This window comes from Fusarium oxysporum, chromosome 1 (genome assembly GCF_000149955.1).
Source record: "Fusarium oxysporum f. sp. lycopersici 4287 chromosome 1, whole genome shotgun sequence".
NCBI classification, from domain to species: domain Eukaryota; kingdom Fungi; phylum Ascomycota; class Sordariomycetes; order Hypocreales; family Nectriaceae; genus Fusarium; species Fusarium oxysporum.
Window position 1 is genome coordinate 3,423,117 of NC_030986.1, and position 24,216 is coordinate 3,447,332.

General features: G+C 49.5%; 12 protein-coding genes across 18 annotated transcripts; 5 read left to right on the forward strand and 7 right to left on the reverse strand.

Moving 5' to 3' along the window:
- The first annotated feature begins 1,592 nt into the window (after nucleotides 1–1,592).
- On the forward strand, nucleotides 1,593–8,489 carry FOXG_00572 (uncharacterized protein). 2 transcript variants are annotated; one of them, XM_018377020.1, is made up of 2 exons: nucleotides 1,593–4,560; nucleotides 4,609–8,489. In XM_018377020.1, exons 1-2 carry the CDS (start codon nucleotides 2,660–2,662, stop codon nucleotides 6,410–6,412), a joined length of 3,705 nt encoding a protein of 1,234 aa, XP_018232671.1. In that variant the 5' UTR covers nucleotides 1,593–2,659; the 3' UTR covers nucleotides 6,413–8,489. The 2 variants fall into 2 exon arrangements, with proteins under 2 accessions (XP_018232671.1, XP_018232670.1); XM_018377019.1 differs by having other exon boundaries at nucleotides 1,593–8,489.
- FOXG_17902 (uncharacterized protein) lies at nucleotides 2,361–2,465 on the reverse strand (the record flags this gene model as incomplete). Its single annotated transcript, XM_018397910.1, has 1 exon — nucleotides 2,361–2,465. The coding sequence occupies one exon, from the start codon at nucleotides 2,463–2,465 to the stop codon at nucleotides 2,361–2,363; it is 105 nt and encodes a 34-aa protein (XP_018232672.1).
- FOXG_00573 (uncharacterized protein) lies at nucleotides 6,787–7,614 on the reverse strand (the record flags this gene model as incomplete). Its single annotated transcript, XM_018377021.1, has 1 exon — nucleotides 6,787–7,614. The coding sequence occupies one exon, from the start codon at nucleotides 7,612–7,614 to the stop codon at nucleotides 6,787–6,789; it is 828 nt and encodes a 275-aa protein (XP_018232673.1).
- Nucleotides 8,074–8,841, reverse strand: FOXG_00574 (DNA replication complex GINS protein SLD5; the record flags this gene model as incomplete). The annotated part of the gene is made up of 3 exons (XM_018377022.1): nucleotides 8,074–8,433; nucleotides 8,482–8,662; nucleotides 8,717–8,841. 3 exons carry the CDS (start codon nucleotides 8,839–8,841, stop codon nucleotides 8,074–8,076), a joined length of 666 nt encoding a protein of 221 aa, XP_018232674.1.
- A 449-nt stretch (nucleotides 8,842–9,290) lies between these two features.
- FOXG_00575 (uncharacterized protein) lies at nucleotides 9,291–10,049 on the reverse strand (the record flags this gene model as incomplete). Its single annotated transcript, XM_018377023.1, has 2 exons — nucleotides 9,291–9,465; nucleotides 9,517–10,049. 2 exons carry the CDS (start codon nucleotides 10,047–10,049, stop codon nucleotides 9,291–9,293), a joined length of 708 nt encoding a protein of 235 aa, XP_018232675.1.
- Nucleotides 10,050–10,368: 319 nt separating this feature from the next.
- On the forward strand, nucleotides 10,369–13,261 carry FOXG_00576 (peptidylprolyl isomerase). Of its 2 annotated transcripts, XM_018377024.1 has the most exons (4): nucleotides 10,369–10,543; nucleotides 10,595–12,255; nucleotides 12,306–12,688; nucleotides 12,737–13,261. In XM_018377024.1, the coding sequence occupies exons 1-3, from the start codon at nucleotides 10,477–10,479 to the stop codon at nucleotides 12,441–12,443; spliced, it is 1,866 nt and encodes a 621-aa protein (XP_018232676.1). In that variant the 5' UTR covers nucleotides 10,369–10,476; the 3' UTR covers nucleotides 12,444–12,688; nucleotides 12,737–13,261. The 2 variants fall into 2 exon arrangements, with proteins under 2 accessions (XP_018232676.1, XP_018232677.1); XM_018377025.1 differs by lacking the exon at nucleotides 10,369–10,543 and having other exon boundaries at nucleotides 10,548–12,255.
- Nucleotides 13,262–14,007: 746 nt separating this feature from the next.
- FOXG_17903 (uncharacterized protein) lies at nucleotides 14,008–14,127 on the reverse strand (the record flags this gene model as incomplete). Its single annotated transcript, XM_018397911.1, has 1 exon — nucleotides 14,008–14,127. One exon carries the CDS (start codon nucleotides 14,125–14,127, stop codon nucleotides 14,008–14,010), a length of 120 nt encoding a protein of 39 aa, XP_018232678.1.
- Nucleotides 14,128–16,096: 1,969 nt separating this feature from the next.
- FOXG_00577 (phospho-2-dehydro-3-deoxyheptonate aldolase, phenylalanine-inhibited) lies at nucleotides 16,097–17,877 on the forward strand. 3 transcript variants are annotated; one of them, XM_018377026.1, is made up of 4 exons: nucleotides 16,097–16,284; nucleotides 16,346–16,400; nucleotides 16,474–17,376; nucleotides 17,431–17,877. In XM_018377026.1, the coding sequence occupies exons 1-4, from the start codon at nucleotides 16,276–16,278 to the stop codon at nucleotides 17,580–17,582; spliced, it is 1,119 nt and encodes a 372-aa protein (XP_018232679.1). In that variant the 5' UTR covers nucleotides 16,097–16,275; the 3' UTR covers nucleotides 17,583–17,877. The 3 variants fall into 3 exon arrangements, with proteins under 3 accessions (XP_018232679.1, XP_018232681.1, XP_018232680.1); XM_018377028.1 differs by having other exon boundaries at nucleotides 16,097–16,400; XM_018377027.1 differs by having other exon boundaries at nucleotides 16,346–17,376.
- Nucleotides 17,878–17,958: 81 nt separating this feature from the next.
- Nucleotides 17,959–19,976, forward strand: FOXG_00578 (uncharacterized protein). Its single transcript, XM_018377029.1, has 2 exons — nucleotides 17,959–18,701; nucleotides 18,755–19,976. The coding sequence occupies exons 1-2, from the start codon at nucleotides 18,188–18,190 to the stop codon at nucleotides 19,342–19,344; spliced, it is 1,104 nt and encodes a 367-aa protein (XP_018232682.1). The 5' UTR covers nucleotides 17,959–18,187; the 3' UTR covers nucleotides 19,345–19,976.
- On the reverse strand, nucleotides 17,976–20,520 carry FOXG_00579 (uncharacterized protein). 3 transcript variants are annotated; one of them, XM_018377032.1, is made up of 4 exons: nucleotides 20,278–20,520; nucleotides 20,110–20,227; nucleotides 19,954–20,058; nucleotides 17,976–19,902 (listed from the first exon to the last, which is right to left on the reverse strand). In XM_018377032.1, the coding sequence occupies exons 1-4, from the start codon at nucleotides 20,281–20,283 to the stop codon at nucleotides 19,613–19,615; spliced, it is 519 nt and encodes a 172-aa protein (XP_018232685.1). In that variant the 5' UTR covers nucleotides 20,284–20,520; the 3' UTR covers nucleotides 17,976–19,612. The 3 variants fall into 3 exon arrangements, with proteins under 3 accessions (XP_018232685.1, XP_018232683.1, XP_018232684.1); XM_018377030.1 differs by having other exon boundaries at nucleotides 18,721–19,902; nucleotides 19,954–20,227; nucleotides 20,278–20,519; XM_018377031.1 differs by having other exon boundaries at nucleotides 19,501–19,902; nucleotides 20,110–20,289.
- A 101-nt stretch (nucleotides 20,521–20,621) lies between these two features.
- On the forward strand, nucleotides 20,622–24,096 carry FOXG_00580 (cytosolic Fe-S cluster assembly factor NAR1). The gene has a single exon (XM_018377033.1). It carries the CDS (start codon nucleotides 21,060–21,062, stop codon nucleotides 22,788–22,790), a length of 1,731 nt encoding a protein of 576 aa, XP_018232686.1. The 5' UTR covers nucleotides 20,622–21,059; the 3' UTR covers nucleotides 22,791–24,096.
- Nucleotides 20,630–23,933, reverse strand: FOXG_00581 (uncharacterized protein). The gene is made up of 2 exons (XM_018377034.1): nucleotides 23,560–23,933; nucleotides 20,630–23,497 (listed from the first exon to the last, which is right to left on the reverse strand). The coding sequence occupies exons 1-2, from the start codon at nucleotides 23,724–23,726 to the stop codon at nucleotides 22,816–22,818; spliced, it is 849 nt and encodes a 282-aa protein (XP_018232687.1). The 5' UTR covers nucleotides 23,727–23,933; the 3' UTR covers nucleotides 20,630–22,815.
- Nucleotides 24,097–24,216: the final 120 nt, after the last annotated feature.

Consider the following 24,216-nt stretch of genomic DNA (forward strand, 5'->3'; position numbering starts at 1 on the left):
ACGAGGCAACTCTAAATCGGGGTTAATACTACAGTCCTGCAATGCACGCACTGCGCTATGCAATGCAGAGTATGTACTGTACATAAATGCCGCCGGGGAAGCCTGGCATGCGTGCGCAAGCGTGGTCTGACCTGTTGGATGGCAGCAGATCCAGGGTCAATGGTGAACGGAATCCTGAGTGGCCAGATCGTGACGCAGAATTTCGGCAGAAGTCGCTCGCGCGATAGGCATTTGAAAGCGAGGTCGAACTGTTGGATACAAGCTTCAGTCCAGCTGGCAAATCAATTCACAGACAGACAGAACGGAACGCGGCACGGGCTGCATGGTATCGATCGATGATTCATTCATCCATAGAAGTGCCTAGTGTCTACGCCTGCCACGCTCTTCAGTGGCTGCTGAATGCTCCGGGAATCGATACTTTTCAAGGCGTTCATTCAGCTGCTTGATATTGATTGTGGCGACCTGAAGAGGAATGATGTGGTGTGCTGGTAAGGATCCAGAGTGTTGAGGCTTGAGCCGTGGTTGGTCAGTTTCCTCTTTGTCATCCTCAGACTACAACTCCCACAGGATGTGGCCGAAACAGAACAGACACAGATGCCTAACGAGGATCGCGATGTCAAAAATAGGAAAATTAAGGGGACATCAGTTGACCTAAATGTAATACACAGCCAACCACTCTGCCGGAATCAGAACAAGAAACTCTGACGGTTGACCTGGCTGGCTGAACCCGGAACTGCCTGACAACCCGTCATATGCTCAGGCCTCATCCCATGAGCTGTGGTACTTGGAGGATTATTATGGAAACTCCCCCGTACAGCACGTCAGCTGTCTGTGATTGTCCAGAGCTGACTTTCAAGTTCATGTCGAATGCGCCTGTAACCGAGAGCAAGGATTCAACTTATGTATGGATCCTGCAAAACCTTCTTTCCTTGCTTTGTTTGTACAAGGCTGGATATGCACATATTCATCACAGCCCTCACTTTGCACCCTCATCCTTGACAGTACCCTAACTTATCTATAGCCGAGAAAGCTGAACACACAAAGACGGGGCAGAGACGTCTGTCTTACTGCAGGTCATAAAATTGATCTGAGGTGATGTATGTACCTAGCCAGGACCCAAGCTCGAGCCCAGATCTGAGCCTGGCTTCGTTTACATCCTGGAAAATTTCCATTCACAAACCTCACTTATCGAATGATAAAAAGATTAGAGAACCAGGATTAAATGGTTGATTTTGCAGTGGAGGTTTTCTGATGCAGGTATCCACTGAGGCGCCATAAGCTCGGACCCAGCCTCCAGCTTCCAGGGGATGTAAGGTCGTTAACCCGCACTAAGATCCATACCTGGTGGAGGTACATAATGACTTGCACGAAAATGCAGGAGGCAGGTGCTTGTTATCGGATCTTGGTAGCCGTTTACAAATGTCGATTTTGGTGGGGGTGGAGGAAGGAAGCAATTTGGAAAGAAAAATGGACAGAAACCGAATAGTACATACCTAATTCGTAGATGAACAAGTTCCAAATGAATCTAATAACTTCATTTTAACAGCGTAACCAAGAATTTCCAGAAGCTGATTGATCGTCAATTAAATAAACGAAAACATCACGCCATCGCTATCATCAAGATGCTCATGCCCACCAAACCGTTACTTTAAACGGCAAGGAGCAGGGTCTCTGCTCTCCCTCCATCTCAGCGGGCAGAATCCAGCATCTAGCCAAGCATGGACACACCCAAACCCAGGGCCGTGGCATGATCCCAGCCTTTGCCTACGAGGAACATACGGAGTCCAAGAAGAGCCAACACCGGGGGACCCCTCCAGCCCGGCGTGTCCCGGTACAGAAGTGTTGGATCATGACAAGATGACAGTCCACTTTGCCAGAGACACCACCGTATGCGCCGGGTGCTGGGCACTCTGACCTGGGGAGAATCGATCCATGGGCCAACTCCAAGAGCATCGTCCATGGAAGCCGGAAGCACATATGGATGGAGAGCAACACCAAGCCAGAGCTTTAAAAAGACCCTCCGTGCTTCATGCGCCGTGGCAGGCGATTCCCCCTCCCACCTTATAGTCACCAGTGAAAACCCATCTTTTGCTATTCGCGATCCTCACAAGCATTAGTGCTTCTACTACTTAGCTTGACCAGCCACAGCTTTTCTCTTTCCTTACACGGCTACCATAGGATAGGATCTTTGCCCGTATACGGACACAGTTGATGTTCCATTCAACTTGCGCCAACGCACGCACATCCTTGGAAACGCCCTGCCGCTCATTGATCCATTCCATTGACTTGCCTTCTGAGTCTGACTTACCGAACAAGTATCCAAGACTTTTGGACTCCGCCTGCGCCTGCGGTTTAGTCGATCACTCCCAGGTTGCAATCAGTGACCCCGCCGCGAGTTCCTTGCCGTGGCCTTTGCTTTTCGTTGCGCCCGACCTCACGGCTTCAATCTTTCCCTTCCTCGACATCTTTCCCTGTTGCTTCTCCTGTTGCCAATCGACAGTATTTGTGGACGATCTCACTGCCTCAAGACGCCAATATACAACAGCGCGGTCCCCAATGGACCCTTTGTGCCATTGAGCACCAAAAATCTCGACTTGTACGCCCTTTTGAACGGCAGACGAAAATTTAGGGAAACGGTTCTCAACGACATCGGCCAAACATGCCTCTCAGAAGGTCAAGCAACTCGGCCGACGGCCATTCTGTCACATCTTCACCTTCTTTCTCCCTCTCAAGTACCAAGCGCCGATTCCCCCTCTTAAGCAGGAGAAGGAACCGACACTCAGATGTGTCGCAGTCCTCAATTCCTCCCTTGCCATCACCATCACCGCCAGCATCCCATTCACCTTCTCAGAAAGTTGCTAAACCTGGGCTTCGGGTGCATATCCAGGTCAGATTCGAGTCTCCTCATGGTTCTGAGCATGTTCGCGACTATGAAGCCTCCCCCCAGCTGAAAGCTACCGATCGCATTTGCCAAGCTTTGCTTTCGCGCCTGCAGCATTGCTCTTCTGAGCTTATCACACGCCACGATAGTAACGCTCTCGACCCGCTCCGCAAGCCACATCGTGACGTTAAGCCATTGCGTTATCGTATCACGTACCGTGTTGAGTGTGATGGCCTTATTCTCGTAGAAAAGTCATTGCGTTCTTTCCAAGAGTATGAGTTGACACATGACGATGCTCGCGAAGTTGTCGCCGCTACCGACCGGATCATTGGTCTCTTTTTAGTGCGGCACGACCCCGGATTCCAATGGTCCGAGTCCGTTGAGTCTGAAGCTACCAGTCCCGAGTCCGAGACCTTCCGGCCGTGCACCGGCCGGCCTCAATCCATGGCATGCATCCCCCGATCTCATTTTGTTAGCGACACGCAAAAATTCGAGTTTGTATCTGGGTATTCGATTGAGCTTTTCTTGCGCAGCCGTTGCGCTACCCGTTATCCAGAGAACCGGAATGCTTCTATCAAGATTGACAGTCGTCAGCCCTCACCTCTACCCCTCCTGCTCGGTGAAGAACTGACTACTCGTGTCTCAAATCTAATCATCGATCCAGTTGACGCCTGGAAGCGCAAGTTTGACAAGCGTCACAAGTCTTGCGCTGGCCTGGAGGGCAGTGGTGGCTGCACTCATATCGAGGATGGAGCTGTTGATATCATGGTCAAGGTCCGTAACCACATTGGCCCTGACTATACCTACTTCTCCCATCGTATCCAGACAAGCAAGGTTCTTTTCAATGACCACGATGGTCGTGACTTTGACGAATTCGCCAACCAAGTCAAAGCGAAGCTAGAGAAAGCTCGTGATATGACAGACAAATCTGTGCGGTCCTTGGATGATTTCACTCTCACCATCCGAGAGCTCCGCGGCAAGAACTGGTCTGTTCATGAGCCTCTCATCGTCCGACTCGACCCCACAGTTACATACTGTCGCCAAACCATGGAAGCCGTCATGGAACGTCTCCAGACTGGCATCAGTAATGTTCTTGAACATCATGAGGATGCTCTTGCTACCATGACCGTTCACAAGCGCGGGCACCTCATCTTTGACGGTTTCCTTGACGGTGCTGGTGGCGATGACAGTGTGCATCACGAGAAATTTGCGACACCTGATCTGGAGCGAAAAGCCCTCGAAGCCCACTTAAAGGAACGCATTCGTTCAGATATTACGATGCTCTGCAGAGACACATGTGCCATCGACTGTCCTGACACACTGCCAAACTTGCGTCTGAAGACAAGCGGAACAGCTGCATCTTCCATTGGAGCAACCCAATTGATGAGGCCTCCTTTGTCCACAGCTGGTTCATCATCTGCTGCGCCTACCACGCCTTCGCTTGCTGCCTCGCCTCTTCCTCGTCAGCCTTCTGAGACGTCCTTCCATGGATCCATGGCCAGCACTCGTTCTGACAAGTCTCTTGCCAAGAAGATTGCGAAGCAAAATCTGAGGGATTCCGTTGAATGCCCTTCGACACCAGCAACCCCGTCACCCGACCTGCGCCGAGTACCTTCGGGTGTTGAAATGGCCAAGAAGCATGGATATATGTCTGACTTCATGGCAGACGACGAGAACCAGTCCGAACCCCCGTCTACTCCAAGTCTGGTGGATACTGATAGCCTCAGCCCTCGAGACAGTGTCGTTGCAACCCCCTCGCGGGCCATGACCCATGATCAGTCCAACGAGGGACTTCGTATCATAGATGATGGACGAAGAATCATCTATCAAGAGCAGTCTGATATGGATGCCATCGCAAGTGGAATGATGCAATTCCACCGCCCGATCACCGACGATGACGAACCTATTCAGCTTGTCAAAGAGAAGCCAGCTGAAAATTCCGATAAGAAAGCGGCTCGCCGATCCCTGGACACCCGTATGCCAGACCTTTCTGGAAACACAGACCAACTTTCTGAGGCAAAGAAACATGAGCTAGCCATAACTCAACAAGAGTCACAGCCTCATGCCACCACGACACCTGAGCTTCAGAAGGCAAAGGTGGCTGAAGAGCCCTCAACTGAGAGTGTCGCAGAACAAGCACCCCGGTCAGAGGTGTCTGTACCTGGACAGACAAAGGCTGAAGCCATCACTGAGATGGGCACTGGCGAGACCCACCGGGCTTCCCAAGAGGAGCAGTGGGAGACGGCTGAGACCAGAGACACACCTCGCGAGAATCCAACAGGAATCGAGGTCAACTCAAAATCTGAGACGAGCTTTGGAACTACACCTGAAGCCAGCATTCGTGGGGATGCCGAGATAAAGGACACTTCTATCCCTGATGTTGCTGTGACCGCTACCGCTGAAGAACAGCCTTCTAAAGAGCAGCAAATAGAGGCTCAACTGTCCAATGACTCTAAAGTGCAAACGCCTAAGGCTGAGCCTGTCGTTGTTGAGAAACTTCACGTTCCACCCGCTGATGCCGCGCAGAAGACATTTGAGGCGTCTGTACTTGGAGAATTCCCTAAGCCACCTTCCATTCACTCCTACACTGACGAGGCTAGTCATGACGATCAGCAGGAAGAGCATGGCCAGGAAATCCCAATTCAGACCTCGACTTCTGCCTCGAGGCAAGCGGAGGAGGATCCAGAAGTGAGCACGTCTCTGGCGCCTAAGGGAGCACCTACTTCAAGCGACTCTGGCATTTCTATGGAGGGTGATGCCAAAGACCGCGAGGCTCAATCGCCAGCTGTAACAAAGCTTGTTGAGAACACATCTCTCCCTTCCAAGAAGACAGACGATCAGTCTTCCGTCAAGGCTGATGTCGTGGACAAGGAAGAGCAGCATACTCCGCACTCGGATGTAATCGATGAGCATTTCCCTGAGATGGTAACTCACTTTCTTGAGACTGTTCCTGAGGATACTCTTCTTGAACCCACTGAAGTCGTAGCTGAAGATGTCGAGATTGTCACATCCGACTCACCCAAGACGCCAGAGGAGCCCACACCTCTCGAGGAACGTCCTCTTATGCCCACCATTGCCTCTGCCCCTCCGGAGAGTCTACTGACCCTGGAGAATTTCTTCTCTTCTTCGTCAGAAGAGAATGAGAAGGGACAAGAGTCCCCTCGAAAGCCATTCGATGCCTCGGATTTCGCCGACGCCCTGGCTCGACCTCGAACCCGACCTCGAACTGCCACACTGCCCGAGCGCCGTTACTCGACAGCTTTGACTCTTGAGATCAATACCAATGCCCACCGCGACCCTGATCAAGAACACTCACCCATCGAGGATGCTCCCAAGAGCGCTAGTGGTGCGTGGCGGCCAGACGGCCTCCATCGCCGACAGCCGTCAGCTGGCTTCATCGGCTTGCCAGACCAGCGCCGGCTTCATTCTGTTGGTCTTCGCAGTGCTGTGTTGCCATACCGTTGGCAGCAGATGCGTCGTGAGCAGGCGCTCTGGGAAGGCCGCCCAGGCACTTCTCATAGCGAGGCCTGAACTTGGAGATCACCTAGCTCCATTTAATGATGATGATGACTTGCACTATGTCTATTGTTTCAGTTTCATTTATACTTAAAAAAGAAATAAGAACCAAAAAGATACTATTAGGTTAGGACGGCAGACGCGAAGGATGGGAAGAAAAGGAAAGGCAACTGGCCAATAAGTCCATAAATGGTATGGCTTGGCAAGGGCGTTGGTTAAATTTGATTTTCATCTGCATGCAAAGCATTTAGACTTGGAGCATGACATAATGCAGAGGATACCATTTCAGAGAGTTTATATAACACCTGCGTATTCCGAGAGAATTGCTTCTTCTTCTACTGTGGCCACTGTCGATGTGTCTTGGGACCTGAAGATGCTGCGTCGCCTTCTCACCATGGGATAATCCTCTTATCGTCCTTGAATGTACCAGTCTCCCCATCAGGCCCCAGAGTGGCGGCTTTCACAGAGCTTATCGCACCCAGATCAACAGGCTCGGTTCCCGCGAATCCATTCAAGGCGGTCCGGGAGTTGTGCCCCGGGCATGCAATATTGATCTTCCACTGCGAATCATTCTCATACCTGGTGGCGTAGTGGAGCGCGATCATGTTGAGAGCCGACTTGCTATGCGTATAAACACCGAAATCAAAGCTATGCATTGGATTCGTAGGATCGGTCTTCAGTGTCAGACTGCTCAAGGCAGTAGAGACAAAGACAATGCGGCGGATCTTGGTAGAGCGCTCGAGGAGGGGGATAAAAGAGTCAGTGACGAGGGCGGTACCGATGCAATTGGTGTTATAGACGGCCATCATAAGTTCTCGCGGAGACACGGCCATGCCATAGCCTGAGATAGCGCTGTTGTTGACAAGGATGTCAAGGCGCCCAAATTTATCCCCGATAGCCTCGACTGCGGCGGAGATGCTATCATCTGATGTGATGTCCAGTATGAGAGGTGAGACATTGAGCCCCTGAGCTTGAAGCAAGGAGTTTGCCTCTTGTACCGCTTGTAAACGGCGGCCAGAGACAATGACGTGGTAGTCATTATTTTCGCTGGCAAGCTTCTTAGCGATTTCGAAGCCGATACCCTGATTGGCACCAGTGACGAGGGCGATAGTAGTATTGCGGGTGATGGTGGGGAGAGACATGATCGTGCCTTTTTCGATTATGTGAGTGGTGATAGTCATGTCACGTTGAGTATGGTGGTGATCTGAGCAAAACATTTCTTCGCAGCACTTCTTGCTCTTTTATATCCAGGATAGATTCCAGTGAGACCGAGAAACATGTAGCTGTCGTCATGTTGGTGACTCTAATCTCTATCTCCGATATGGGTTGTCGTTGAATCCTAAATCCGTGATTGGACTAGGAGCTCGAGGCCACTCTGAGATTGATTACCCTTTTGGGAATGAGATTGAGTCAGTGAGATGACAATTTTTGCCAGTTTTGAGGATGCCAAGCAGAGGCTGAGCATTTTAGGGTTCACTTAACAAATGCTCCAGTCAGATAGCATTGGGGTATGGTGCTTATGAGTAAGAAATGAATGCGAATGCCAACAACTCGATGCTTGTTCGCTGCAAACCAGGAAGGTTATGAGTGTACACAAAGCTGAACATTCTTGGATGTACAGAATACGCATGATATATCGTCGCTTGCCTGGTTCAAGCTTGGCCCCAGCAAGCACATCAGACAAGTTCAGCATCACCAACATCAACCATGTGCTTCGCACTTGACCATCTTAATATGAGCACATCGCCATTCTTGGCAGGGAGAGTGATATCATCGTCGGTCCCTTTGCCATAAACGTCCTTGTCTCTTAGCATGCGGACAAAGACAGCCGTATCTAGATCCGGCGAATCGATCATGCTGATGTTGCCTGCAGTGTCATTGAGGTTCTGCAGTTGCTGCGGAAATGATGCCAGGAAGGATGAGAGATAGTGATTGTGCAGAAGAGCCTGATGCCTTGTCGCATAGGCTGCTTCTGTTGGAGACATCCTGTCTCTCAGCTCTTGGGTTGAGAGGTAATGTAAGGTGTGTTTATCGATCTAAGGACAGTCAATTTTCTGTAGTTTAATGAGTTTAATGACACTTACCTTTGCCATACGAGCGCGAAGAAAACTTCGAACGAGGAACTTGTACCTCTCAAGCTCAGTCTGAATAACGATGAGGGCAAAGTTTGTCTTTGGATCCATATCACCTGTCATATCCTCAACCTTTTCGATCTGGGATTTGATGCGTGCATTGACGCGCTCGAACAAGCCATCTGTTGGCCATCTATATAGATATTGTGAGTATTAGAAGACAGGAAGAAGAGCAGTGAAGTCTTACTCAAGAAGCTCAGGTGCTGAACGCTCAGCAACCCAGAGACGCGTCAAAGCTTGCAGGTCGCGTGTTTCGCTGGGGATTCTGTGAGACGTGGGGTCAACTTGGCGAAGAATGTCGTCGATATCCATTTTGCAGAACAAACAGTTCTTATTTTATGAGGCAGAGGGATTATAGAAAGTTTGGCGGCACAATTGGCTTATGTTCTTCTGCTGTACGGTTTGATCGTCAAAATTGAGGAACTTTGGTGGGGTGTGTTTGTGAGGTTGAAGGGAATGGATGTTTCTGAGAGAGCGGGGCCACACTGTAATATTAACTGGCGACCTCGCTATTTGACACCCAAGACTTGACATTCTTTTCAGCATTTATTCATAAATTTTGACTGAAAAAGAAGGATACTTATGTCGAGTTCTCTGGTGTATATTCTTCCCACATATGTACAAGGCTTGTTGCCCTTCTATGTTTCAGTGGTTGACACCACACCACAGCAAACAAGGCCTATTGCCTCTATTCTTCAAGCCATCGCCCCTATACCTACACATCTGTATACTATGTATTTTTCTTATCCTTATTTAGATGATTATTGAACCTTCTTGAGAGGCTTATGTGCCTCCCTTTCTGCTTTTTCGTAGCCATTGACTCGGCCATACACCCACTTGAGGAACGAGGAAGAGACTGTAACTAGCCCAGCTGAAAATGTGAACAGCATTACTCGCTGGGTCGTGGAAAGAAGTTCGAAGAGGGGATATGGGTACCTATAGAAGTTAGTATTCTGCTGACTTGCCGAGAAGTCAAGAACAACATACCATCCATTGTGGCTAAAGCAGAGCTCAACCCAATACCAATAGGCAAAGGCAATGACAGTGCTGATTGCCATAACACCGTAAGCTGGGATGGCCCAAGGAGGGCTAAGAAGAACGAGATCCAGACTCAGCAGTACGGCAGGCGCAAGATGAAATCCCATATCAGGGATTATGTGCAGATAGAAGTCATCAGGCATGAGAAGCTTGGGGTCAATGAGCCTCAGACCCCAATACAAGATTGAGATGACAACTTCCAAGGGCGTAGCAAGAACAGCAACCGCATTCTTTGCCTGAAAGAGAGTTGGGCTCAGGGTAATATCGGCCAATGCTCCGAGCACAAAGGCAATGAGTGATGCTGAAAGGCCTATAATGGTAAGGAACTGCATATGCCATCCGTAAGACCTGGCTATGGGCGTATCCCAGACTGTGAGAAAGTGAAAGTTGTAACTGAAAGAGGCTATTCCGATGATATGAAGCAATAGCGAAACATCTCGTGAGGGCGACGTAAGTCGTTGAAGGGGGTGACGAGGTGCCATGATGGTCGTGGTTCAGAGAGGTTATTCAGGTGGGATGTACAAGCCGCAGGCGAGAGGAAGAATTCTACGATATGGAACGGAGAATAGAAAAGAAGGGTTAGAAATGTTTGAATTCAATGTACTATTTCACATGATATAAAACAAGGAAACGAACTTGATTTGACCTGCCTTCGGAGCCGGGGTCTCGGGCCTCATGGGATCCCGTTTAGGTACGTTCAATAGATGCCATGACCTCAATGTGGACCTGATGGCATTGTAGTGAGTGGGGCATAGAGAAGCCACAATTCGAGGTCGTGCCACATGAGGCTGAAATTGCCTTGACAACAATCTGGGCCTGTCGCAAAGTGTAAATCAACGAAAATTACATCTTGGTCGCAACACCATAGAAACAACGGATTTACGTTTCTGGAGCAGGCCGATAACCAATATGGCCTCAGATGATGACAATCGCTCACAGAAGCGTAACCATTCAGAGTTTCGTGACGATGCGTCCGGTACAGCATTTCCTATCGTGTGACGCTTAATGATGCTAACAAATCGTCTAGACAGCTCCTCCGACGATGATATGGGCCCTCAACTACCCTCGCAAGCCCCCAAGAAGAAGCGGCGAGTCCTGCCCCACGAAAAGCTTTACGTCGCGGCTTTGCCAAAGTCGCCCCGTTACTCAAAGTCCCTGATGCACAAGGAACAGATCCTCTTTGCGACGTGGACTCCCCTGACTGAATTCCTCATCACCTCCTCGATTGATGGTGTCGTCAAGTTCTGGAAGAAGATTGCTCAAGGCATTGAGTTTGTCAAGGAGTTCAAGGCCCACAATGGCGAGATTAAGTCGGTTTCCGTGAGCAAGGATGGACGAAGCTTCGCGACTGCCGGTGTGGACGAAACAGTCAAGATATTCGACGTTATCACATTTGACCTATTGTCCATGATCTCTCTTAACTACGCTCCCAACTGCGTATGCTGGGTTCATAGCAAGGGCGCCTCGCTGCCGCTCCTGGCTGTATCCGAGGAAACGAAGCCCCTGATTCATATCTACGACGGACGAGGCGAGAAGGAGGAGGCTATCCACACTATCAAGGGCTTACATAGGAAGCCTGTGCATCTGATGGCGTTCAACGAGGCATATGACTGTGTGGTGTCCGCTGATGAGGGTGGTATGCTCGAATATTGGCGACCGAGCGGCGACTACGAAAAGCCAGATGGAGTTTTTGAGTACAAGAGTTCAACCAACCTTTTCGACTTCAAAAAGGCCAAGTCGGTGCCGTCATGTCTTTCTGTCTCTCCCAATGGCAAGAGCTTGGTAGCCTTTTCTTTACCGGATAGGAAAATACGCATCTTTGACTTTGCAGCAGCCAAATTACATCGCGAGTATGACGAATCTTTGCAGGTTGCTGAAGAGATGCACCGTTCAGGGGCGGGAGCTGCTAAACTTGACAATGTCGAGTTTGGACGTAGGGCAGCTCACGAGAGAGACATCGAATCGCAGACGCTCAAGTACAAGTCCAATGTTATCTTCGACGAGTCAGGGAACTTTATTATCTACGGCTCCATGCTGGGGATCAAGGTCCTTAACACATATACCAATCAAGTGGTCAAGGTGTATGGCAAGGATGAGAACTTCCGCGCTGTAAATATCGCCATATACCAAGGAGCGCCCCAGAAGAAGGGAGTGACGACAGTCGAGATGGGTGCTTCCAGCAATCCCCTTTTACAGGAAGCGGAGACTCGAGATCCGATTCTGGTTGCTACTGGTGTTGGTAAGGTGCGGTTTTACATGTTTTCAAACGAGGAAGATATCTCCAAGTCGACACGAGACGTACAGAACGAGAAACCGATGATGCTGGGCAACAAGAAGGACGCACAAACGAAGAAGACCGAGACGGGTACCGGAGCCGTTATTCACACTACGTATGGAGACATTCACATCCGCCTTTTCCCTGACGCAGCACCAAAGACCGTTGAGAACTTTGTCACACATTCTAAGAACGGCTACTACAACAACACAATCTTCCACCGTGTAATCCGCAAGTTCATGATCCAGGGTGGAGACCCTCTCGGCGATGGTACTGGCGGTGAGAGTATTTGGGGGCGTGAGTTTGAAGACGAGTTCAGCAGTCTCAAGCACGATAAGCCATATACGGTCAGCATGGCCAACGCAGGGCCTAACACGAACGCCAGTCAGTTCTTTATCACAACAGAGAAGACGGTGAGTTCATTTCCTGTTATTCATGATGAGCATGTACTGATGTTCAACAGCCATGGCTAGACGGAAAGCACACCATTTTTGGTCGTGCTACCCAGGGATTTGACATCATCCACAAAATTGAGAATGTGCGGACGCACAAGGAGAAGCCTGAGGAGGATATCAAGGTGCTCAACATTGATATCATATAGTAATACTTCTGACTGGGCACGAGCCTGCAATGTCGGAACCGTCCACAACGCCATATTGATATGACTAGCTCACTTTTGACATGCTGAGCCCGTGAGGGCATATAGACACCAAGAGCTCTCTCCGTGACGTCGAACTCCGCTACACTGGCCGAACACAGCCAAAGTCGTCTTCCGTAGAGTTTCTGTCTTCTGTCCATTGTCTCGACCTCTGTCTCCGAAATTGGAGGTTTAATGGGCTATACAGAGTAAGAATACTGTACTTTCATCTTAACATTGCTGACTGTGGCTGGTAGTTACGCTGCGCACGATCCTGATACACCTAGACTTTGACGAATGGAATATTATTAGAACTTTCACAACCCGGTCAGCTCATCCAGGCGGAGGTTGACGCCAGTAAGACGAAGATTACAAATCTATTTCTATCTTCACCGAATATCTGGCAACCTCAGGTTGGGCTGAGTCAAAATGGGATAAGGCAAGTGCCTACCTTAGTTAGTAGGCACCGAGGCCAATACAATCCTACCTGGGTAGGCAGATCTGAGCAGAAGCGTTCTTTGGGCCTTACATGAATCGCACGTTCCTACCTAAGGTAGTAGACGTTGGAGTGACAGCAGAAAAGAGCCAAGGAGGGCATATGTCCCCTCTGCTCTATTCATTGCCATAGCTTTACCAATCGTCAGTGTTGCCATCACCACCCGAGTTTCCTTTAACGCGCTGTTGACTGTGGAGGAAGGAAGAAAAGGAGAAAGCGGAATATGACTTGTTCCCCAAAGTATGTGAAGTATTAGATACCTTAGGTAGATAAAGAAAAGTTGGTTTTTTTTCTCTTCTTCTTTTTTCTTTTTCATTAATTTTCGATATCTTTCCCTCCCAGCTGATTTGTGCAAAGTATATGCGATCAAGGTTAATAATTACGTGGCCAGAGTCATTATCTTAGCACACACCTCGATTTTGAACTGGCGTTCGAGCAAGAGCTGTGGCGAAGGATGCTATGGCTGCCTGCCTTACCTAGGATAATGACGACGGGCGATGGTGTAATGAGTAGTGTTGTCTTTCCCTCTGCTGAAGAGGTCACGATTGCCACGATTTGCAAAGTGAAGTGAAAGTGAAAGGACTTGAGGGGGGAAGGAGTCGGCAAGCTGTGGTTACTTTAGAGGAAGGTGGGAAGACCGGAACGCAGCTCAAGGCTCTGAGTTGCTCTGTAGTTGCAAAACTGGCCTAGGATCTCATCTATGAACGACGCCAGGATAACTGTCGTCGGACGATTCCATCCGCAGGAGTTAAATAACCTAATAGATAGGACCAGATACTGTGTTGTAGACCATTCTTACCAAGTAGTTAAGAGAACCAGCAAACGGGATGGGAGTCCAGTAGTCAAGATAGCAGGAGGAAAGACGAAATCACCAACCTACCTCATCCCTTTCCACTAAGAGCTCTACTTCCTATCTCGTTAACCAGAGTCATCCTCCGGGCAAGAACCACTCTCCATCGTGAGAAGACACAGAAAGTGCAATCCCTACTGAGCTCGACAATATATCCCCTTCCAGCTCCGGTTTCATCTTCTTCATCTCCTCATCTTCTCGACCCGTCCCCAAGACACCAGCCATCTTCCTCTCCCCCTACTGCTATTCCCTTCGCTCTTCACAGCATCCTTCAGCTCTATCTTCCCAGCCTGCTCCGCCATATCGATCATCTTCCCTTCCTTGCCGTTCTACCTATGCTCTGCCATCCCATCTTGTCGGCATCATCTCAGAAGACTATACGCTGTTACTTCATCGCCAAGCCCCAGCTCGGTTCGACATATACAGCTGTATCTCATCGCTGATGAGCTTGACGCCTTGGGTAAGAACTTCCTCAGTAAACCGAGTAGATCTTCACTGAAGATACCATTAATCTACCGAGCGGATCCACATTTTCTTCTCTTTGTGCACCGCCATGTTGACGACAGTCATCCTTCTGAGAGGTGAAGCTTTGGGGAGAGGGAGTCAGGTACTTTTTTATTTCCCCTTTGAGTTTTCCTTGTCTGCTCAGCCCTCCCAAGGTTGGTTGCCCTGTAGATAAACCATACAATTAATGGCGTAATTATTGAGAGTATATATTGGCTACAGGAAAACAGAGTCTATTCTACCTAGAGGCAATGTGTCACTTTTGCGGTGTTGCCTAGATCTATCTCGCCAAGATATCGATAGGGCTTACCAAACTGAACTGAATCAGGACTCCGACCAGAGTCTATACAAAAGATGATGCAACCGAAATTCAAGAGTGCGGTCTCTATCAACGACGACGTGTCTCAGATCCTCCAAGAGCTCATCCAGCTGCAAACCCGACTATTCAAATAGCGTCGCAATTTTTGAGGATGGCGCGAAATGGCGACTCTGAAGCGCCAAGCAAGAAGAGCAATGCCGACTGTAAGGCTATGTTTCTCGCTAGCGGCATGTCCGAAGACAAGAAAACGGAGGATGGGGTTGAGAAGAAAGAGAAAGAGCCTGAGTCCTGAGCAAGGAGTTTGAACGCAACATCATAAAGCATAGTGTAATTTATTCACAATACATATCTAGGGGCTCAAGGATGGGAAAGGGTGGGGTGAAACTGTACCGAGTACAGCTATTGATAAATATAAATGATTTTATCTATTCAGAAAGAAAAAGGAGAAAAAAAAAAAAAAACAGGTATTCTATTATAATTGAGTTATTCGATTCGATATGATTTTCACTTTTCGATTAACTGTAGCTCGTTTTTATCACGGTGATAGTCGCTCCGGAGCGTTGTCATACACGCCTGGAATAATGGGCAGGGTGAGCCAACTACAACAGAGCTCACCTAGTTCTGCTGAGTCGTGCGAATAGCTGTATGACGAGAAGAAAATTCGCCTCGTAGGAGCTGCCACTCTTTAAGGTAGGTCATTGGTTCTCCTATGGCCTATTCAGGTTATCTCAGCCTCAGCTCTCCTTCTGCAGAAAACTTCTCTCCTGCCCAGGGAGCTGGATCAGATACACCTGCCGACTTCAGTACTGAAATACGATGGTGCTTTGATGGGCCCCCTAGGGGAACAACAATGAAAAGCTAACAGCCACGAATGACATATAACCAATGAGAATGAAAGGTTAATTGCGTGCACGAAAGCTCTGTCGATAGTGGTGTAGGAGGGAGCACACAGAAGTCATATTAAGCAGGGTATGTACGGTGTTGCAAAGCTCAACTCCAGACCATGAATACCTAGGTATTCTGAGATAATTCGCCACAACAACATGGAAGTCTCAGCCCAACAGCTGCCCCTAATAAAACGGCTGGCTTTAATTAGTGCAAAAACCCACCAGCCAAAGTGGCAACCAGTGGCCACTTTCATCTCTTCGCTCAAGGTGAGTCAAGCTAAAAATCTGGAGCTTCCTTCCCGTTTACTTAGTAGACAATGGCAGAAATGTGTGCTTTGATCCTCCGCCAGGATTGCACGTTTCCGCCCTGTATCTCTTGTGATCGCTGCTAAACCGGCCAGCTAGAGTGCGGGGCAAAGTTCATTTCATCCAATCAGTAGCGGGATAATCGAACTGAAAACCGTGGAGTGACTCTCTTGAGTGTGACACACCGAGGCCGGCGCAAAGGGAACGGACAGGAAGAAAGGGACAGGTCAGGGTCTGGAAACCACATAAACTATAATTTATTTGGCCCTTGTTGAGACGACTTCTTTTATGTTATTCTTCCCTTTTTCACACTTGACTCCTATCATCATATTCCTCCTTCTGTGGTACTCTCAGATTCGCGCAATTGAATCTCTCTCTTCTCTTTACACCCCACTCTGACTTGTATCCCCTCTAACCCCACCATCGCCGTCACCATGTCTTCTGTAAGTCCATCTCTTTGAGCTCTCTGCTGTTAATGTGAGGGGTGACTCACGATAATGTCAGTTCTTCATTCCCAACAAGAATGTTGGCAATCAAGCCGACTCGGAAGATTGGAGAAGTAAGCAAGCATCTGCCATAAGCTCTGACTTACAAAAATTTGTCCCTCCAACACATGTGTTAATTCTTCTTAGTTCGCGGTTACAACCCTCTGACTCCCCCCGATCTCCTTCAACACGAAATCTCCCAAACCCCCGAGTCCAAGAAGACCGTTCTACAAGGTCGTAATGAGACTGTGGCCATTGTTAATGGCACTGACGAGAAGAATCGATTGCTTGTCGTCATTGGTCCTTGTTCCATCCACGACCCTGCTGCCGCCCTGGCCTACTGCGACCTCCTCTTGAAGGAGAAGGAGAAGCACAAGGACGAGCTTCTCATCGTCATGCGATCTTACTTAGAGAAGCCCCGCACAACTGTTGGCTGGAAGGGTCTGATCAACGACCCTGATATTGATGGTAGCTTCCAGATCAACAAGGGTCTGCGAATCTCTCGCCAACTCTTTGTCGACCTTACTGCCAAGGGTATGCCCATTGCCAGTGAAATGCTGGACACTATCTCTCCCCAGTTCCTCGCCGATCTGCTCTCAGTGGGTGCCATTGGCGCCCGTACAACCGAGAGCCAGCTTCACCGTGAGCTTGCCAGTGGTCTGAGTTTCCCTGTGGGCTTCAAGAACGGAACTGATGGTTCTTTGAACGTCGCCATTGATGCCATTGGTGCAGCCCAGCACCCCCACCACTTCCTCTCCGTTACCAAGCCTGGCGTTGTCGCCATTGTTGGTACCGAGGGCAACAATGATTGCTTCGTCATCCTTCGCGGTGGCTCTAAGGGTACCAACTTCGATGCTGAGAGCATTGCCGCTGCTAAGGAGGCACTCAAGAAGAAGGGCGTGCGACAGCGAGTTATGGTCGACTGCAGTCACGGTAACTCTTCTAAAGACCACAAGAACCAGCCCAAGGTTGCTGCCGATATTGCCGGCCAGATCTCCAAGGGAGAGGAGGGTATCATGGGAGTCATGATTGAGAGTAACATCAATGAGGGTAAGTCATGGGCCACATCTTCCAACAGAATCAGCATCAGCTAACTCGTCAAAGGTAACCAAAAGGTTCCCCCTGAGGGCAAGTCGGGACTCAAGTATGGTGTAAGCATCACCGATGCTTGTATCAGCTGGGAAGACACTGTCTCGACACTCGACACTCTTGCGCAGGCCGTGAAGGCCCGCCGAGAACTCTCAAACGGAGCCTAAAGTCTGATTTCTACCACATTATGGGCATGTAATACGTTTAGCGCTCGATCCAAAACAAATTTTCTTGGGATTGGGGTTGCATATTGTTGCAAAAGCTCGCATATTTGATTCAAGGCTTGGAGTTTAATGGATTCTTGATTCAAAGGATAGATAAAAAAGCATCAGGCAAAAGGGCGAAATCTGGAAAGCAACAGACAATAAGAAGATATGAGATTATTTAACATGAAATAGCTGGGGTTCCATTGCGTAAATCAGACATTTCCTTACTGGAGCGTATCACATACTGTCCCTGGCAAACGCGCACACTGTGATGGTCAAGTCATTATGGCGCGGCGTTGTTGCTCCTGGTATCGTCTTATTAACACTGTGCTGCTAAGCTTCCAACTGGCGTTTTTTTGAATAACGAGCAACCCAGGATCTCACATCCTAAATAATCACCAATCCGCTTACCAAAGATACTCGCAGTCCTTCCCGCATCTCAATCATCAACCAGCAGCTCGTTAGATTTCTCCGCTATTCAAATATCATCAATATCAATTAACCCCGCGCAATTTCCCTCAGCTTCATCGATAAGGAGACGCGCCTGAGCGTCCAGGTCGCGAATAATGGTACGCGACTACTCACCACCTGAGTCGCCGCTCTCATCGGTGGACGAGTCAGACCAATACGAAGAGGACGGCCATGAGTACGATGAATCAACACTGCGACCCTCGAAGCGCCAGCGACTCGAAGCCGGTTCAACTACATCTTCTGCTGTAGTTCCTGATGTCGAAGCCGAAGCGGTGCCTGAACCCGATCCCCTCGAGGGCATGTCCGATGTGTCATCGGATACCTCAGGCGATATCCCCAGTTCCCCGATCAATGCGCGCCTCGACGAAGAAGACTTCCAGGAACAAGTCACGAAATGCGACTGGGATGGTTGTCCAGCGGGCGACCAGGGCAACATGGACAAGCTGGTTGAACACATCCATAACTCGCATATTGAGAACCGACAGAAGAAGTATACCTGCGAATGGATGAGCTGTACTCGAAAGGGCCTACCACATGCTAGTGGTTATGCTCTCAAGGCACACATGCGCAGCCATACAAGGGAGAAGCCTTTTTACTGCTACTTACCTGGTATAATCACCTCTGCGGATTTTCTTTTTGCGTAACATGCTAACTCGCTGCAGAATGCGACCGGTCTTTTACGCGAAGCGATGCACTGGCCAAACATATGCGTACGGTTCACGAGACAGAAGCACTCCGTCCATCTGACCCTGTTCCCAAGTCGATGCAAGCTGGGCCTCAGGGCAAGGGAGGCAAGATAAAAATCATCATGAAGACCAACCAACAATCGCAAGGCCCCCATGACGACATGGACGATGCTGCCAATGGTGATGAGTCCAACGCCGAGTACTTTACGCCATTGACACCAGATCTCTTCACCCCTGATGAGCTTGAGCTTCCTGTTGACAAGCTGTACCGAAAGTGCCATTGGGAGAGTAAGTGGGCCGAGGAGATTGGAGATTCTCTTACGAAAGAGTGCAAAGAGTGGGAGGAAATCTACTACAAGGAGTGGCTCGAGAAGGAGGTGTTGCTTTCGCAGGTCATTAAGAGCGAGGTTAATTGGCATGAGCGACGACAGGCTATCCTTACAGGGGTTGTCGATGTTCACGTTCCTGGTGCTGTAGAGAGCGTCGAAGGCGAGAGAACAAACGGTGCGAACGCTGAAAGTGAAGGAGTTGCCAACGGGACAAAAGTGGCAGAGCTCACTGCGTAGGGAGATCTTTCACCAAGGAGCACCGATATCTTGACACCTCGGCGAAATTCACCCAGACATCGTCGGATACCTTGACCATGGCAGGTATAATTGCACGCTTTGCACCATAAAACTTTGCACCATAAAATATTTCACGGGAAGGGAGTTGAGGGAGTTGGGTTATGAGGAAATTGGGAGCTTACAATACACGGGTTCTAATTCCCAATACAGCTGACTAAATCATGATTTAATTATAAACGATACACATACTTGCCCCCGTAGCATGTTCTTACAAAGCCTTCTTCTTGGCCCGATACGATTGAGAGTTCTTGAAAGGGAATCCGCTTGTGCTCTGGTCAAACTTGTGGTACCGGCTCGTCATGGCTGTATCACCAGCAAACAACACACAGTACAATCCAAAGGTCGCAAAGACAGCACTTCCTACACAGCCCAGTAGAAACCCCGTTTCTCCAGTCCAGGAATAGCGACCGTAGCAGTAAAAGGCGCTCGAAGCGTGGTGGAGGGTGGATATGAGGACCGCAGCGGAAGCGTAGGGAGACGGCGCGCCTTCAGGGGCTTCTGTTATCGGGGGTTAGACGCTGCGACTCTAAAAAGAGAGGAGTTTGCTACCTTTGGAAGAAGAATCGAGAGGAAGAACGCCTGAGAGAACCACTACGGTAAGGCCGAGCGCAAGAAGAGCGAGTCCTAAAGAGCGGCCAAAGTACGTTTCCAAAGCTAGAGAGTTGTTAGCCGATACGATAGCGAGGAGCTGTAGGAGAGCCCAACTGGTAGATGTCTCATTGCCAGGCCGAAGAAGAGACCCGACAAAGGAGGGCCAGACAATAAGAGGAAGAGCTTGAGTGCTCAACCAGAGAAAGTTACCATAGGTGTATGAAGCGATGGCCTGGAAATTGTCAGTTGGTGAATTGAGAGCATGATAGTGAAAGCGCATACGCTCATTGTTCGAAGTGTGTATAAGTATAGTTTGAATGAAGATAAGCGAAAGGCGAAGTTACGACTTGGTCAAGGTGAAGCTATAATTGAAGATGCAGGTTGAAGCTGAAGCTCTAGAGCTGATCAATGTCTAGAGATCAGAGGCTTAGACCAAGCAGCGACGTCACCATTAACAAGGTATGTGCCCCATCGCATCCGGCTGGCCTTCCATCATGGAACCCCACACCCCCGAACCGAGAGGCTAGACCAGGTCTGTTAGTTGTACAATGGTTCGCCACCAAAATTTATAGAGCCGCTTCTGTCTGGTCCGATCTCGCTTGTCCACCGTTCCCGCGGAGAGGCCCAGACTGTGGAGGCATTGCGAATCACAACGTTTTTATTGCCTATCTATTACTTTGGCACGGCCTGATACGCCGTCTTCGCCGTGTCCAGTCCTCCGAGGAGTTATACAAAACCAGGCCCATGTGTAAGCCAACCTGGGATTAAGTGACTCTCAGAAACATTTCATACCTTATCTCTGGGTTGAATTTGAGACCTTTTTGTTCTGATATCAGTATTTCTTCTCTTTAATCTTCCATTACTGCAAATCTTCAGGAAAAGACTGCAGGTTTATTTGTCAGCTAGTTTGCTCCAGTCACAATTACGTCCAAGTCTCCAGTTAAAAATTCCCGAGAGGCAACTTCCACTTCGACACGAATATCCTACCATCGACAAGCTCTCACGCTTCCAACAAGGGCCTCCTCCTCTACCTCATACAATATCCCCCCAAAACAACCGGCGCTATGAGTGCCATTCTCTCTGCCGACGACCTCAACGACTTCATCTCTCCTGGCGTCGCTTGCATCAAACCCGTCGAGACTCTCCCCGCTGCCCCGCCCCCGCAACCACAATCTCTCGAGACCGAAGTTATACTTGACGGCCAACAGCCCGCTACGAATTCGAATGCGCCCGCTCAGATCTCCCTCACAGACTGTCTAGCCTGCTCTGGATGTGTTACATCTGCCGAGGCTGTCTTAGTGAGCCTCCAGAGTCATGCCGAAGTCCTCACAACCCTTGATTCGGCCCCAGCCTTGAAGTTGGTGACAGACGATAGTGGCAAGTTCAGAGTGGAAGGTCTAGAGGAGGAGAACGCAAAGCTCTTTGTTGTCAGCGTGAGCCCTCAAACAAGGGCCAACTTAGCGGCAGCATGTGGCGGAGGCGTGTCAGAGGGCGATGCAGGGCACATGCTGGACAACCTCTTCCGTGGTCCCTCGGGAATCGCTAGTGGCGGCAAATATCATAACGAGTTCACATGGGTGGTTGACACCAATACTGCAAGAGAGGCAACCCTCGTTCTTGGAGCAGATGAAGTTCTCGGCACCTCTCAGACCGAAACCGCAACCCCAGCCAAACCCATATTAGCCTCGTCCTGCCCCGGTTGGGTGTGCTATGCGGAAAAGACACATCCCCACGTTCTACCCCATATTTCAAAGGTGAAGTCGCCACAGGCCTTAATGGGCACATTACTAAAGACGACACTGAGCCGAACGCTGGGTATTGCACCTGGCCGTATCTGGCATCTGGCTGTTATGCCTTGCTTTGACAAGAAACTGGAGGCAAGTAGAGAGGAGTTGACCGAGGAGGTTTGGGCTGAAGGGGAGACCCGGGGACGAGGAGTTCGCGACGTTGACTGTGTCATCACAAGCAAGGAGATTCTCATGCTCGCCGAGTCAAGAGGTCTCAGCTTCTTCAATATCCCCAAGACACCGCTGCAAAGCAAAAGTCTAACCCCATTCCCTGATCCAAAGCTCCACGAGTTTCTTTTCCCTCGTATACGGACCGGAAATGCACCTCGCGAAGCCGGCACTTCAGGGGGTCTTCTATATCATATACTCAAGAGCCGGGCGGCGCAGACCCCTGGCGCAGAGATTGTGCATACACGTGGCCGCAACGTTGATGTTGCTGAGTACTCAATATTGGTGAATGGCGAGCCAGTCTTCCGTGCTGCCCGATATTATGGCTTCAGAAATATTCAAAATCTCGTTCGAAGACTAAAACCGGCCAGGCCGTCTCGAATGCCTGGTGGCAAGCCTTTTGGAAGTGCTCGAAAGCCTGCAGGCAAGGCAGCCTCTCTCGAGTATAGTTATGTTGAAGTCATGGCATGCCCTGGCGGCTGTACAAATGGCGGCGGCCAAATAAAAGTTGATGACCCTGTTGTCATGGAAAGAAAGAATTACTCCGGAAATCCAGGCCCTCAAGAGCAAAAGCTGTGGTTGTCAGAGGTCGACGAGGCATATTTCTCCGGAGACGAAGCGGGGACTGAAGTTTCCGTTGTTGGGACTGCCGAGACTATTGGTGGCATTTCCCACTCATATATAAATGATACCCTGGCGCATTGGGCGGAAGTTACAGGTATTGGCTTAGATAGACTGGCGTTTACGACGTATCGTGAGGTTATTAGCAATGTTGGAAAGGATACAACGACAGATGAGACGGTGGTGCAGCTGGCCGGAAAGATTGGGGGTGGATGGTAGAAGCAAAGCATGTCGATAGAAATAATCAACTGCCCCTGTTGCCTCGATGAGCAAAGCCGAAACCTCCCCGGCCACTTCCGTCTGGTCCTTTTGGTGATCGAATTGGTGCCCGTGGTTGCAATTGCTGTTGCTGCTCATCTCGAGGAGTTACGCTCCTACCAGGGGATGAATAATCTGGCTGTCGTCTTTGAGGAGGCTGTTCAGGTTTTGGGCTGAAGTTGGGGTCGAATAGTTCGCGCCCTGAGCCTGACATGTTCTGCATTCTTCGTGGGGCATCAAATGCACGATTTTCAGGTTGACGGTTATCGATCTGTCGCGTGTCGTTGTTCCTGTATCCACCCCTTCCTCGGCCACGGCCGCGACCAGCGTATCCATCTACCTTCGGCGGGGTAACTGTGCCAGGTGATGAGGCTCCTGAAGATGGGTTTGATTCTCCGAAGATCTTGGCTCTGGCTTCTTCGTATCGACGTTGCTTTTCTTCTCTGTCTCGCTTCTGCTTTGCTCGCACTGCTTCTGGACTCATCGGCACCTCCTTCTTTGTTTCATTATCGTCATCTAATGAGAGGCCAGACATCCCTGCTGTAGCATCGCGCTTAGCGATGATGGGTTTTCGGCTGAGCACTTTGACTTGTGGTTTGAACGGGGTTGTAAGAGGAACTCCCGAGTTTGAACCAGCCTCGACGTAGTGGAAGGTTTGTGGTGCGTCGCTGTTGTATACGACCCTCATGTTAGTGACACCTGGACATATTGCTGAGGTGGGAGGGCTTACGCAGATTCCCACAACTTGCGATTCTGCTCAGCATGCTGCGCCAGGCGCTCCGATTTGGATAAAGGCACTGGCTGTGTCGGCTGTTCAGGTTCACTGGCCATCTTGTCTGCCTGAGTCTCCCAATCGTCCTCCCAGGCGTCAGGGATCACTGTGGTATTCTTGCCCATGATGAAGAGCTTTTTCTTGTGCAAGGACCAATCTTGCTTATTGTGTATATGTCAACGCCGTCGTCTTCGTCGAGGGAAAAGATGCTTGACAGTGTTGTTGGAAATCGTGAAGTTGAGCATGGAGTTGAGGTTCGGCCAACAGTTGATGTCTGTTCAGTTGGGTAGGTTGGAAAAGAAAGAATGGGACAGGCTGATTGCTGGTGGGTTTTTGGTTAAGTTAGGCCCAAAAGCTGAGCTGAGCTGAGCTGGCTTGAAATGGATTCACGACGTCAGGCACATGCATTCTTTCCTTATTTAGGTGTTTCTGCTTAAGGCCCTGAATCTAGGTAGGTAATAGAACTTGAAGCAGAAATGCTAAGACGAACAGAGAAATAAATAAAAATTGTATGTATGTACATTTTGTTATACAAGTGCCAAACCTCGTTTCTCTTCACAACTGTTTAAAGCTTGTGGTCTTCATGGGAAGATTGCGGGGTGGCTTGTCATCTTG

Bases quoted from the DNA above. Each gene is read 5' to 3' on its own strand.
- FOXG_00578 (XM_018377029.1), top strand. From the start codon at position 18,188: ATGGTACGCGACTACTCACCACCTGAGTCGCCGCTCTCATCGGTGGAC. The intron at 18,702-18,754 runs GTATAATCACCT...AACTCGCTGCAG, and splicing joins TTTTTACTGCTACTTACCTG to AATGCGACCGGTCTTTTACG.
- FOXG_00577 (XM_018377026.1), top strand. The intron at 16,401-16,473 runs GTAAGCAAGCAT...AATTCTTCTTAG, and splicing joins CGACTCGGAAGATTGGAGAA to TTCGCGGTTACAACCCTCTG. The intron at 17,377-17,430 runs GTAAGTCATGGG...AACTCGTCAAAG, and splicing joins TGAGAGTAACATCAATGAGG to GTAACCAAAAGGTTCCCCCT.
- FOXG_00572 (XM_018377019.1), top strand. From the start codon at position 2,660: ATGCCTCTCAGAAGGTCAAGCAACTCGGCCGACGGCCATTCTGTCACA.
- FOXG_00576 (XM_018377024.1), top strand. From the start codon at position 10,477: ATGGCCTCAGATGATGACAATCGCTCACAGAAGCGTAACCATTCAGAG. The intron at 10,544-10,594 runs GTACAGCATTTC...CAAATCGTCTAG, and splicing joins GTTTCGTGACGATGCGTCCG to ACAGCTCCTCCGACGATGAT. The intron at 12,256-12,305 runs GTGAGTTCATTT...GATGTTCAACAG, and splicing joins TTATCACAACAGAGAAGACG to CCATGGCTAGACGGAAAGCA.
- FOXG_00579 (XM_018377030.1), bottom strand. The intron at 19,903-19,953 runs GTAGCAAACTCC...CCCCGATAACAG, and splicing joins TCTCGATTCTTCTTCCAAAG to AAGCCCCTGAAGGCGCGCCG.
- FOXG_00581 (XM_018377034.1), bottom strand. From the start codon at position 23,726: ATGGGCAAGAATACCACAGTGATCCCTGACGCCTGGGAGGACGATTGG. The intron at 23,498-23,559 runs GTAAGCCCTCCC...CGTATACAACAG, and splicing joins CGCAAGTTGTGGGAATCTGC to CGACGCACCACAAACCTTCC.
- FOXG_00580 (XM_018377033.1), top strand. From the start codon at position 21,060: ATGAGTGCCATTCTCTCTGCCGACGACCTCAACGACTTCATCTCTCCT.